This window comes from Melospiza melodia, chromosome 4, assembly GCF_035770615.1.
Source record: "Melospiza melodia melodia isolate bMelMel2 chromosome 4, bMelMel2.pri, whole genome shotgun sequence".
NCBI lineage: Eukaryota > Metazoa > Chordata > Aves > Passeriformes > Passerellidae > Melospiza > Melospiza melodia.
Window position 1 is genome coordinate 58,445,998 of NC_086197.1, and position 14,671 is coordinate 58,460,668.

The 14,671-nt window shown below is 36.8% G+C and overlaps 1 protein-coding gene across 1 annotated transcript in view; it reads right to left on the reverse strand.

The window, feature by feature from the left end:
- Positions 1-3,826: 3,826 nt before the first annotated feature.
- APAF1 (apoptotic peptidase activating factor 1) overlaps positions 3,827-14,671 on the reverse strand; it is a 30,755-nt gene continuing 19,910 nt past the window's right edge. The window contains exons 18-27 of the mRNA XM_063154831.1: positions 14,504-14,632; positions 13,626-13,751; positions 12,609-12,728; positions 11,869-11,994; positions 11,391-11,516; positions 9,846-9,965; positions 9,396-9,521; positions 8,516-8,641; positions 7,965-8,111; positions 3,827-5,476 (exon numbers count right to left, since the gene is read on the reverse strand). Coding sequence (XP_063010901.1) covers positions 5,333-5,476; positions 7,965-8,111; positions 8,516-8,641; positions 9,396-9,521; positions 9,846-9,965; positions 11,391-11,516; positions 11,869-11,994; positions 12,609-12,728; positions 13,626-13,751; positions 14,504-14,632 — 1,290 coding nt within the window. The 3' untranslated portion in view covers positions 3,827-5,332. The remainder of the gene's footprint in view (positions 5,477-7,964; positions 8,112-8,515; positions 8,642-9,395; positions 9,522-9,845; positions 9,966-11,390; positions 11,517-11,868; positions 11,995-12,608; positions 12,729-13,625; positions 13,752-14,503; positions 14,633-14,671) is intronic.

A 14,671-nucleotide genomic window follows, 5' to 3' on the forward strand; every position in this document is an offset into this window, starting at 1 on the left:
ACTGTTGCCATGTGCTAGAAAGTACTATAGAAAAGTGATGTGGAAATTATATTTTCTGTACAGTTGCAGAGAAGAATTAGAAGAGTCTAATGCTTTAGAAAAGTAAAATAAAAGGTATTTTAGATATCAAGCATACTTCATATGCATTTATGAATTAGAAATAACAAATGCTTTACCTAAGGAGCATCATGTTTACTTCTGATGAGTTTGAATGTGTAAATTTGTCTTTCCCTCATTTTGAGTTAAACATCATGATTTTCAAAACTCATCTGAGTTTTGAATACATTATTAGAGAAACATGAACAAAGCTAAAAATAATTCAGAGACACAAGTAAATTGAAGGAAGCTAATACAGTAAGAGATTAAAAATACCAGATAAAGACATGGAATCTAATTGCAGCATCCAAAGTACTACTCACAGGATGCCTCTTGAGTGCAGAAAGAGAATCCTCTCTAGCCTGAAGAACATGAATCTAACCATTCTCAGAGCACTTCTCCTATGTACAACATATGGTTTGTTAAATGGAAACAAGCACAGGAAGCTAATTTGTTCTGTAAACAGTCAGGTCCCAAGAGAGAAACTGCCTATTGAAACCCTTACAAGAGACTTTAGCTTTCTCATCCTCCTGAACAAACACACAGAGGCAACTTAAATAGTTCTAGTCCAATTATCACTCAGTTGTGCTATATCCCTCAAGTGCAACTGTAGGAGACGATATAGGAAGGGATGAAGCTGTCAATGACACATGCAGCCTGAAAATCTGACTCCTTTGTACTCCTTTAGGATGTACCCTAACAGTCTTAGCCTAGGCCTCTATTAAATTTGGTTGCAAGGTTTCTCATTAAAAACCCTCCTAGAAGAAAGCTAGTGAATTAATTTGGAAGAAAAGGCTCTTAAAACCCAAGAAAAGCCAGCATCTCTGCTCCAAACCCACTGGCCCCCACCTCTCAAAAAAAAAAAGCTCGTATCAACGCCATCATAGACATGGATACCAGCACACCCCACAGAAGCTTTGGAAGGGCTGAAAAACACAATCAATTTACTGTCAATCTATTGCAGAGTTCCAGCCACAGACGAGCCTCAGCTTAACATCTTACTGCACATTAGCAGAGCCAGTAGCTGTGCCCCATTCCTAGCTTGAAAGAAAAAAGTGAAATTGAGCACAGAAAAAGAAAAATAAGACACTTCATACTGGAAGTATTCAGAGTATCTGGCACTCTCCCTGTCCTCCAAACAGTAAAGGTCATTTGGCTTCTGCTTTTCTTGGAATCACAACAGAAATTAGGTGCCCCAAGTCCTCAGAGCTCTTGGGCATCACTATCACTACCTATGAACCCAAATAAATGTAAGCCTCCATAGTAGACACAAGGAGGAGGAAAGCACAAGGTGGACAAATACGCCTGAGAGCTCAAGTGTCCTACCAGCGGCAAATGTAGCCCCAAGGCTGATTTTTCCACTCCTGGGCATTGCCATGGAACCTGAACTTGCTATAAAGGAGAAAGGGCAATCAAAGAGCTCAAAAGAAGGCTGTGTTCTACTAGCAAATTGCAAAACCATACCTGAATTCTCTGTGCTCTGCTGCCATTCTGGATTTAGCACCTTCCTGAAGAAGAGGGCAAGCAGCCTCCCTGTGATGTCCTGTTCCAGGAGGGCAGAGGAAACCACTCAGAGTCTCAGCCTGGCTTTCCCCAGAAACCTGCAAGGGCATCAGCTTCGGCAAAACACTCAAAACACTTTGGGAGAGCAGTGATAAGGACAGATTCTGTTGTGGCTAGATAAAACCCGGGGAACTGGACCCCATATAGAGACTTCACTGAATTTAAAAGTTGTAAAAACCCCCGCAAAGCAGCGATTTGCACAGCATTCTGTAATGGGAAGTTTAACTGTGCAATTTTCAAAAGGAGGCAAAATAATTTTGGGGTGGGGGATACTCCTCTACTGGCAACAAGTTACCAGTTCCAGTTCTACCCATCCCCTTCCAGCACTACAAAAGGTCTACTTGAAAAAACCTCAGGCACTCAGTGCACAATTCTGTTTCAAACAACTGTGTAAGATAAGAATAAGAGAGTGGAAGGAGAACACTGTAGTGGAGGAATGGTACACTTTAAGGCAATACAAAGCATCCTCTAGAGCAGCTGTATCTCACATGGGTACAATTCCCAAGGAAAGAGAGAAAAGTGATATGTGAAGGAGCTGTGGGTTTAATTGACAAAGTGAAGAAACTCAAAACTTCTACAGAAACGATAGGCATGGTTAATAGGGAGTATACAAATGGTTTTCACAAAAGCATATTATAATTTCATTTATAGAAGTAGATGAAAATAGCAATGCTCATTAGTTAAATTTGAACATAGACTGATTCATTTTGATCTGACATTAAAAAAAGATAATGGGAACACTAATATTCAATCTACATAAAAATTGCTTTTAGCCAAATTCTCTTTTGTTTCCTTTACATTACATGTAACATTGAATAGAACAGCCAAATCTGATCATACAGCAAGACTTATTTTTTTTTTATTACAGTAAACCGTCTTCTTAAATATTTTAAATTGAAGAAGTTGCTTGTGGAATTCACATTTTCTGGAAAAATCCCTTTGCCTGGGATTTTTCTCCTGGGAAGCTGAGAAGCCTCAGAGAAAAAGGAAAACAATAATTATCTCATTCTCCTGTGTTTTGCTCCTTTGGAATGAGTTTGGAGATTGTTTACCAGCAGGTGGTTGTTTCATTGGTTTCTGCTGTGGGTTGTATTGACTCTTGCCAACTGGGGCCAGGCTGTGTTGGGGCTCTGGAAAGAGTCACGAGGTTTCTTTATTATCTTGTTAGCCTTCTGTAAGTACCCTTTCTGTATTTTTTAGTTAATTAATATAGTACTCTTTATATAATAGAGTATCTTAAAATAATAAGTTAGCCTTCTGAGAACATGGAGTCAGATTCCTTCCTTCCTTCCGGCACCCCACAAATACAATAGTTGCTTTGCTGGCTCCTATTTCAATGATATTTCACTTGAATTTTTACATACTTTTCCTGTAAATCAGATCTATTCTTTGGCTCTTCAGACATTTTCATCACTATTCCTCTTCCACCTCAGTTTCAAATACTTACAGCCAGCTCCAGACTTCTACATATGTGAATATAACCCTCCCAACATCACCTTCTGTGAAGAACAGCTTCCTCAATTCCAGCACAAGCAATTCTGTGCTGTCATTCTTCCAGAACATCCAAGAATGTCATATTTATCTCACATTTCTTCAAGTTTCTTTCCTTTTTGCTTCCTAGTCACTTTAAAATTGCAATTGTCTCTGAAGTCTGCTCATGCACCATTTGCTTTCTGCATTAAACTGTGATGATCAGGTTTTTTTTCTTATCATGAGAATTTCATTAGTGTTCTCAGAGAAGAGAACTTTCTGCCCTGGTTCCTCATGGGAGATATTTTCCCTGTACCTTTTACGCTGGTTGGGTCTCCAAGTTCAGCCTGACAGGGTCCTAAGCAGTAAGGAGAGCACAGTCTCTGGGATAGAGGGACATTGGCTAAGAGAAGCTTCCTGCTCCTTGGATCCTCAGCTGCTCAGGGAGTACTGATGGGCTCTCTACAAACTGGACACCAGAAGCAATACTGTCCTGAACATTGCAGACATATTCCAAGACTTTGTTTTCCCTCCATTTCCTTTTTCTTCTACATCCATATTTAATACTCTTGCTCACCTCTCAAAGCACTTTTGATGCAGTTTGTAAAGCAGCACTACTGTTAGACTGAAAAAAAAAAAAAAAAAGAAGATGCAGCAATCCCCCTCCCTCCCAGGTATGAAAAAGCTGACTCAGGAATTCAAATTCATTTACAACTTTGGCCAATATTGCCTGGATCATCTTTATTAAGTACTGTACATACTTGAAATACAAAACATCATGGTCTTTTCTATTGAATTTCTTCTCTTTACATTTCTGCCAGCAGTACTTGGATTATACTGACCCGTATTGAACAGCACCTTAGAAAGAGTAGAATTTCAAGTTGGAAAAGAGGAAAAACTGGTGATTGTCAAAACCAGGGAAATACTAAGAATGCCTATTAAATTTTATGAAATGCACACAAAAAAATACTAAAAGTAAAAATTTCATTATTCTGTACCAGTTGAGATACTTGCTACTGTACTTTTTACAATCAAGTTGTTAGACAGTGTTCTACTGCCAGCTACAAAAATATGAAAATCATATTAATGCTTGTGCAGTTGCTCACAGCAGTTGAGAGGCAATTGAATAGAAAAAGGCTTACTAGGTACCAAATAAAACATTGCTACCCAATTATTCAGAAAGTATTTGTCAAGTACAATTAGTACAAAACACTGATATTTCTACCTTATATTGAATCTATAAATAAACTGTAAAAATTACAAAAGAACATTTAAAAAAACATAAAATCACATATTACCAGGCAAGAGATCAACTGGGCATAGAATCCCATGTAAACAAAGCTGACAACAGTAAAGTGTCTCCATAGTATAAACTGAATATTATTACCAAAAGGAAAAAAAAAATCTAAAATTCACACCTTCTTATAATTTTCAATACATAACTTTTAAGCCATTCCCATTCTCATTTTACCTGGTTAGCTTTACTCATCCTTTGACTGGAAATGTGGCACAGTCTCTTCCACTTCAATTACAATATTGAATTTCAGATTTTGCCATGAGAAAAAAAGACTCGGGATGTTCCCTTTAATAGGAACAGCTCATCCATGTTACAATGGGCTTTATCTCCACAGGTTGGAAGCATGAAGGCTCTCACTGCAAGTGGGAGGCACAGCTGCTGTAAACTGAACATCATCTCAATTTGGTTTGAACATCAAGCACCAACATGGCTGGTTCCACTTTGCAAATGAACAATGCCCCTGCTTCTTCCCATTCTGTACTAAATGAAAATCCTTGCATTGCACCAAAAAAATGGGTTTTTTGCATCTTGCACAATTGTGTTCATGGCTGGAGAGCATTTAGCCATCAACTTCAGCATAAAATATAATTTCAAAGTATTATACGCTTATTCTTTCTTCACTGCTATTAATATTAATTTCAACTAATTTGAATAAATCTTAATATAGTTTCCTTACACAACTGGAAGCAACATACTTAAGATGCAAATCAAGATTTAAGGATCATAATAATTCTTATTAAAAACAAGATTAAATGCAAGTTCATTTGAAAAAACATGCATAAAAGCACATAAATATACATGAATACAACAATTAAATATAATTCACAGCTTAATGACTGTCAGGCAAAGCAAAATTTTCTCTCCAGCTTAAAAAATTATTTATCTTTGCAGTGTTCAGACCACTAATCAGAACTTCTGTAGTACATAAAGAATGCCAAGATTATCAACAGTCACATATACTTTGAAATTAGGGGACACATGTATTGACTTGAGGTTTGTTCCATTTGTGTAGAAGGTTTGTAAGGATTCTCCAGTAGCTACATTCCACCACTATAAAAAAAATAAAAACACACTTTCAGTTAGGTGAAAAGTTCAGAATACAATCTATTAACAGGCTTAGCATGGCTAACCCAGTTGACTGCTTTTACCAAAGAGGTAGAATTAAAAATAAAACCATCAAATTAATTAACATTAAAAACAATTTTAAGTAGAATAAATTTAGGACTAATCACTAAATATAAGGCTTTCAGATGAAAAGAAACTTAAAAAAGACTGAAGCTGTTAAATTTCAAGAAAACATACATAATAAATTCAGGTACTGCCCCTTACCCCCTCACAAAATGCAATCAATAGACATAAACTGCAATATGTCCAAACTTTTAAAAATTATGTATTTTCATATAACCAAATGAATACATAAAACAGGTTACCAGATAACTTAAACTATAGCTGAATTAAAAACTTAGCTAGACGCACAAGAGGATTGATCATGTACGTTTGAAATAATTTGCAGGTTTTTTAGTAGGACTGACTTCTTTTTCAGTGAGATTACAATAAATATTTTTAGAATACACAGCACTAAAAACAAAGAAACCAAGAAACCTGCAAACATCAGTTTACCATAGTCTGAAATTTCCCATTTCTCAGAGAAACTGTAGACCAATGCAAAACTGGACCTAACACAATCCAGCACAAAGCAGTTATTCCATTGTGCCAGGAAGAACTCTACCTTCTATTCAGGCAGGATTTGAGTGCAGCAGCAAAATATCACAACATATTACCTTCAGCTTTGATCACATTGAACAGCAGATGGTATTACTACTTTTTAGCTTACTCATCTCATGAAATATGTAACATTATAGTTATGTGCATAATACAGATTTGCAACTACACAGCTACAATGCTCTGGTTAAAACCACTGTTCTATAACTGTCTGTTAATTGATGGAGACCCCCTCAAAAAAAGAAAAAAAAAAAATTAACCAAACCAAAAATGGATCTTAATGAGCTTTTGAACTTTTGGTCTGAGTAAATGAGCAGGTGCTGTGGCAGTGGGTGCCACTCACACAGCAAGTTCAATAGTATCCAGGTGGATACACCTCATCTGTGACTAAGATGACTCACTCATTCAAAGGTGTTGATCACGTAACTCTAGAGTCCAACTCAGTCCAGCTTTAGGGGAGCAGACTCCTGAAATGTTCTGGACTTTCCCTGACTAGTATCTCCCTACAAAATGGCTCTGTGTGTGTGTGTTTTCAGGCACCTCATACACATCTATCTGTAGAAGCAAAAATACAATACTTTCAGAAGGCATTGTGATTGAACATGGTCCCATGTTCAATGGGACCAAAGACAAATGGAAAAAGACAAATGCCATACCCACTTTCACAAGGAGCAAAGAAGGTACTGGGAACTATAGGTCAGTCATCTTCACTGCAAAGTCCAGGATTATTATAGAACAAGTTTCCTGGAAGTCATTTCAAGTCTCATGAAAAAAAAGGATGTGATCTTGAACAACTAGCAGAGATACACCACAGGTAAATCATGCTGAAGCACCCAATTGACTTCTGCTGACAAAAATGGTGTCTCTCCAAAGAGCATGGCAAGAGCTTTTGTGAGCAACCTTGACTTTAGCCATGCCAACAGCATGGCCTGCCATAGCACCCCTGCAGCCAAACTGGAGGGATAAGGACTGGCTGAGTGGAACGCAGGTTAGGTAACAAATTGGGTGGGCTGTTAGTTCAGTCACTGTGTGTGGGGCCCTGCCCAAGTACAAGAAAGACACTGACACACTGCAGCAAGACCAGCACGTGGTGATTGAGGTGGCTGGACACCTAGAACAGATGCCATGGAAGACAGAGCACTGCATTTGTTTAGGAGGCTAACTGATGTCTTCAGCTAATAAAAGGGTTAGAGATAACAGAGATAAGATTAAAGATAACCCTCTTTACAGGGCCCAGAGGCAACCCTGTTGGACTGCGGACAATATTTTACAGGGCAAGGCCCTAAACAATTTTACCTAACTCTGCAAACCACTTCCAGCAAGGGGCTGGACTAGAAGAATTCCAGAAATCCCTAGGATTCTAAATAATTCTACCCTCCAAGAAGCATTACCAACACCATACTGTGCAACCACAAGATAAAATGAGGAGGAAGCTAGAAACAGAAAGTATGTCTTGTTCTTTAATATAAAATGAACATCAGAAGGTGCTATGAAAACTAACTTAAAAATTTCAGCTCTTTGTTACATGGTTACTGTATCAACTAATTCAAAGAATTAGTCTGACAGCATGTCTAACACCAAGAGACTGACCAACAATCAGCTAAAACTCCATCCCTCAGAGGTTAGAACTTTACCACCTGTCATTTCACACACACACAGATAACACCTTTCTAATAACAGGTGTTTGCTATCACAAGGGGAAAAAACCAACACAAAACCTCATTAACAACTTAGAATTACAAAGAACCATTCCCAGACTGAAACAAAGGCCACCTTTTCCCCTTCCCAAAAAACCATATGCCCAGTAGATGCATACCTTAAGATAGCCTCCAGATGACACAAGCATTTTACTGTCAGGAGAAAAGGAGAGGTCTGTTACCCAGCCCCCATGTGTTGGCTCTCCTTCATCTACAGTAATGGGGGAGCAGAAATGAAGTAATGCACCTGTTAAAACATCCCAAATCTGAAAGAGAGGAAAGAGTATTTATAGAAGGAAACTTAACAGGGAAAGAAATGCCTCAAATAAGGAAATCTGAAATCCATTTTCTGTATTCGAGGAAAAAAAAACCACCTTGCAAATATATATTCTACATGAAGTGACAAGATAATTTTTAAAAAATCTTGTTATTTAATCACACATGTAATTCACAGTAGAATTATTATTAAATCCTGTGAATCAGTTCCTTAGCATTCATGGGACATAAATCTAACAATATGGTTACAAACTACTGCCTTATGTGGCCAACTCTGCTCTTTCCACCACAATGCTATGGAATCAGACCTGCAGAACACAAACCATAAGAACTCTTCTGTCTGTGAACTGACAATCAATGGAACTATAAAACAACACCAAGGTTAGAGCAGTACCCTTATTTCTCCTTTGTCATCTCCAGTGGCCAGCAGTTTGTTATTAGGAGAGAAAGTGCAGCACCGCACACAGGCTTCATGGTCCTTCAGTTCATGAAGAACAGATGAACTTTCAAAGCTCCATATCTAAATGAAAAACATTACAGAGAAGTGAAAGACAAGTTCAAAACCAGTTATGATTTCCTTCTAAAAGGCATTAGCATTAAACTGTACATAAGACTTTTTATACATATGCATAATTGTAGGTGAATTTATGTAAATGTGTTATACTGTAGAGTCTGGTTTTCTTTTTTATTACCGGAATCACACAAGAATTTGCTAGGAATTACTGAACTGACTGTATGTATCTATCTTTCCTTGGAATGTACCTTTTAATGAAACCTATATATTTAAAAGGAAGTTTAAAGCTGTTCACAGAAATAGGATTCATCAATCACTTGAAAATTATATTTTAGAAATATAATGGAATGTTTTAGGAACATAATGGGGCAGCCCCAACTCGCTACTTTGTGCACTTGCCTTCTGAACCTATGAACAGAAACTTCACTGGAAGTTTCAGAAATTTTTCTTAAATTTACAAATGAAGAAGTTCAGGCTATCAACAAATCGATACAGAGAAATAAACAAAGTGTCCTGCACAAAGCTGTGCAATAAACACACATTTTATTTGTACAGAAGCCACTAGGTTAAAGTTATATCCAAGATCAATTGCAAATGACTGCAACAGCTTTAGTAACATGGTGACAGATACAAGAAATTTAGAACTAAAAATACAACAGGATAACTTGAATAATCACTAGTTACCTCAAAATGAAAAATACAGACTACATTTCAGGACAAATAAGGCACCATTTTTATCTCTATACAGAAGGTAACCAACCTTTGCAGTTTTGTCAGCAGAAGCAGATGAAAATTTACTACCATCAGGTGAAACAGCACAGGAAAGAACAGCGCCTCCATGACAAGCAAAATCTTTTTCTGCATTTCCAGTAGTGATATTCCAAACCTATCACACATACAGAAAAAAAAGGGTAACTTTTTAAACAGAGTAATAAAGTAAAAACACATCTTACACAACAACATATAAAGGATAAAACTCAACTAGACAGTTCTAATGTGGCCAACATTTTGTTATACTCACGGATATAGTTAAAATACAACAGTGCAGATCTTACTGGAAATAGAAATCCACAATTTTGTCTTAAAAGCTCACACTTTATAATTGATTTGTAAAATGTGTGCTCATACAAAATACAGGAAATACCAAATGTTACAAGAGAGAGTCAAATGTGTTTGATGTGATTTCTTCAGTTCACAGCCTTTTACTCACCTTAACAGTTCCATCGAATGACCAAGAGAGAAGTTTTGAATTTTCCAGAAGTCTAAAATCCTTGATTGCTTCCTTGTGCCCTCTTAGAAACACACATTCACTCAATTGCCAATTCCATACCTAATCATAAAAATCAAATACATTCTTTTTAAAAAGTGAAACAGCAAACATAAGAAGCATGATTTTTAAGTAACAGGACTAATAACAAGTTCTTATGATGGTGGTAGTGATTAATTAAAATGTTAGATATTGAAGTGATCCATAATGGAGATGCTGAAGATTGAGGGTGCCATAGCATTTAATGGTCAACCTATGACAGAGTTCCTTATAATATACATGTAATCTTATTTGCAAAGTAAATTTCATACTTAAAATTCACTGGTAATTAAAAAAAAAAAACAAAAACAAGCAGCAAACCAATAACTTTTAGTAGTTTGGGCTTTTAAACCTTTGATTGTTACAACATACAGACTTATTTCACCTGGAAGACCTCATGTTTTGCTGACTTAAATTACATTTCTTTTATATTTTTAAAGGACATTTTTAATGAACTGCCATTTTGCTTTGCCTTCTATTACAACATGACACTTCTATTTTCATTTCAACTACTCACTGTAAAATGATTTACGTGAAATTTTTTCTACAGAAGCAATTAAGCATCAATTTATTTTAAACAGCACTGATTTAACAGTCTTCAAAGGAACGGGGTGTTTTACATAGTTTTCCTGCAGCAGGGTGAACAGAAAGCTGTGTGTGCAGGGACAGTCCTGGGGTTCAGCCCACCAGAGGGAGCTGAGGGCCAGCAGGAACACTTCCCACTGCAGCGCCAGGAGAAGGATCCCAGGCTGAGGATCAGCACCCAGGAGTGTTTTGGAGGTTTTGTTCAAACTCCAGGTTCAGCTGTGAGGGCTCCTGAAGGCTCCTGAGCAGCTGGACCACGTGCCTAGGGATCCTGCCAGCACTCTGAAGTGCTCCGCAGGACAAACCAGGGCTCAGCAAGCTCCAAGTGAGACACGGATCTTTACTGCACAACTGCAGCCCTGAGGTGGATAATGCTGACACAGACACACCACAATGCATCCCTGGAGCAAACCCACCTTGCTGAGAGGCAGAGGTTCCTAATTCAAGCCCACATTAGTGCAGCCACTCTACTTCTAGCTGGTTTTCTGCACTGGACAGGGTGGGCACACCAGCCCGCTAAGAGACTTCTTACATCATTCCCCAAGACAGTGGAAGCAAGCACACTGACAGACCTACAGCATCCCAAACCCTCATTTCAGAGCTGCTGAACCACCTTGTTTGACAGCTAATGTTTCTTTTACTCTTCTCAAAGCCTTTCTAGCATCCACAGCAGTAAAAACAGAAAATCTGTAAAATTCATTGTCACATAAGGCATAAATAAAAGCTATGCTTTCTACAGTCCCTTGCCCCTGGATGGAGCAATGCAGAATACAGTAGTCATTTACTGAGTTTACATTATCTATAGTATAAAAGCCCTTTATTTTAAGTAAGTTACAGCATTATCTTTTTAAATATTGCCCAAACCTGTATAACTGAATCATGAGCACTTGAGATGAGAGTCTGACAGTCGGGTGTAAATCGACAGTGCTGCACAGATGTCCTGTAGGCCTCCCAGGACTTCAGAACCTTCCCATCTAACAACTGTAGTACCTTTGCAATGAAGAATACAATAATTGCATTTATTTGACACACTTGAGGAAAGAATTTGCATGTTCCTGTTTTCTTAAATTACACGAGATTGTAAATACATGATTTTAAGTGACTGGATTGGAACAACCCAAAATTCCTACTAGTGCAGCCTGGGTAAAATCAAATTCAGAGCTAGATTATTAGCATTGCCTTTAAGTTATTTTAGATTTAGACATAATTCACAAATGTAAATTGAATTACTATATTGAATAATATTATTGTATAACATCATCCAAATAACATTTATTTTAAAAGAAAAAACAAAGAGGAGTGTTTTCCTACTGTTTTTCAAACCAGATTTAGGATTTAATACCTTTATTGTTCCACTCTCTTGCCCAAAAGCTGCAAATTTAAGATCTTCACTTAAGCAGCAGCAGGAAATGGGGGATTCTTGAGCTGCTGTCTGCATAATAACTTTGTCTGTATTTCCATTGATAAGCTGTAAAATAGCAAGGTAATTAAGGTATTACAATACTTTAAAACTTAAATAAATTACAACATAGAGCTGACAATGCCAAAGGGAACAGTATGAACTTTAAATTACAAGTTACTTTCACAAACCAGTTTGGATGTTGGTGCACTTAGCACTTGGTGTGACAGGGCCCACAGTAGTGAGAGAGTAGCCACTATTTCCTTTAGTGCAAATCCAAGCTCACACCTCTCCCTGGCCCAGTTTGAGATGATTCCTCAGCAGTTACACAGAGCTTTGGAGCATCACATCATTTGTTGTTGTGACACCACCCAGTCTATAGGTGCTGTACACATCTAAGCCACCTGGGGAACCCACAGACCTCTACCATGAAGGGATAAGAGTTCTGCATCCAGACTCAGTTTCAACATCAGCATAGAGATTTCCCCTCAAACCCCATTTTTCCACTTACTAAACTAGGCACAGTTACTAGATACAAAAATGTTATCACACACCGAGTCATCTGCTACAGACTCAACACTTGAAAGCCAAGAACAAGAGGTTCTTTCAGTGCTTCCTCAGTTTTCTACTGAGATTTGCTGGTAACAGTCAAATGTACTAAAAGATTGGTAAATACACCTTACTTGTAAATTCTTCTGATTGTAGATGGCTAAAATCATCACTTCACCATTGTGAAACACAACATCTAGCTCACTCTTCAGCACAGCATCAGAAGATTTGCACACCTTCTTTGTTTCCCAGATCTGTGGAAGAACAGAGTGTTTCATTAGCTTTATTGAAGAACAAGACAAAAAACTTGCTGAGTAACAGCACCTGAAACTGAAGGCTTATAAAGTTTAAGCAACACTGACTTTTTAAAACAATAAAAATTATACTTCTGCTCTTCTTGATACTGGGGAAAGTTGTGCAGTTACTACAGTGATTCCAACAGATGAAATAGAACTTTCTTTTCCAGGCTGACTACAAGACTTCCCCGTGTTTAGAGTCACAGCTGTAATATCCAAAATTTTCTAAGAGCAGTATTAAAATCCAATTACAAAAAATATGAAATAAAAATATAAAATACAGATTTAAATAGAAAAATACAATATAAATATGAAATATAAAAATACTGATTTCTATATTTCAATTGCTTTCAAAATTGAAAGAATGTATGTGTTAACTTGGGAGAAAGGGAAAGGTTACCTTGGTAAGATATAGTTATATTTTCACAGGTTTTAATGAGACATTACAATTACAGTAATCTATCCTAAATACTAACAGGCAAATATACATAACAACGAAACATATCAAGTCTGCTAGAATCCTGAAAAACCTTCAAAATTCCCAATTTAGATAAAGTGCAAAACAAAATAGAAGGTTATAATTATTCTTGAAGTGCAACCAAACTTTAAAAAATCATACAGATAAAGAGGAATTTAGATAAAAAGTAAATAAATAAAAAAGCCAGCACATTTTACAGTATATGTAAATTACTTTATAACAAATATTTGAATTTATTTTAACTATAACCTTACATAAAAAATACACAAGTATATTTTTATGTATTTTATATCTGATTATACAATAAAAAATTCCTTAAATGGGTGACTTAATACCTATCTAAATTCAGATATTTCAAAAAAGAAAAGTTATCTTACACGTATTGTCTGGTCATCAGATGAAGTCAGAAATAAAGATCCATCTGGTGAAAATGTCACACAGTGAACCCAGCTCATGTGTCCTCTGCAATATGCCACTTTTGATAAAGTCTTAATATTCCATAACTACAATAAAAATATGAAAAAAACCCTCAAAAGTATTGAAATTGCATTTACAGTGAAAATAGTGTAAGTACACTAATGCTTACTTACTACTAAGACACTTAATTACTATGTCTCCTAGTATTTTCTTGGTTCTTTTTCTGAAACCAAATGTAACAAGAACTGTGCCTGCTTATGAGATTTCAATGGTCAGGGAAATGGAATCAGCAGCCTCTTTGACTGCTATGATTTTAAGAGATACAGGAAAAAAAAATCACATTATAAAGAAAATACAAGTTCTACTTCACTGTACAGACTGAAGAACCAAAAGAACCCACAAGAACAACAACAAAACAATCCCAAACTAACCTCAACCCCAAACTTGATATTTGTACAGACCTACTGTAGCCATGCTAGCCTCAAAGTTATTCTAGATGTTTCCTTCCTTCTTACATACCAGCACACAGAAGAGAGGGTTTGGTTTGAGTTGAGTAATACCCCTGAGAGTACAAGAGTAGTTTTAGATACACTTAGTGGACTAGTCTAGTTTTAGATAAATGTGGGTTCCACTGTCCAAAATGAACATGTAACTTTAAAACATTATTTCCCAGCTGGCATTTTAAATTTAAGAAGCAAATGAAAATTAAAAAGAATAGAGTACACCAAAAGCCTGCTAAAAACAGCATGTGTTTTATCTCTGCATACAAGAAACTATCAGGACAAATGTAATATTTTAAATTGCAAGCAGCCTTCAGTGGTATATTGCAGACACTTACCTCAACAGAGCAGTGAGACAAAGCAACAGCAACCAACTCATCCCCAGGACAGAAGTCACAGTATTGGATTGTGCTGTGATGGCTGACAATGACTTGAGTTAACAAACCACAGGTGTTGATGTCAAAAAGCTGTGAATACATAATTATAATAGAAAACCTGTTTGAATA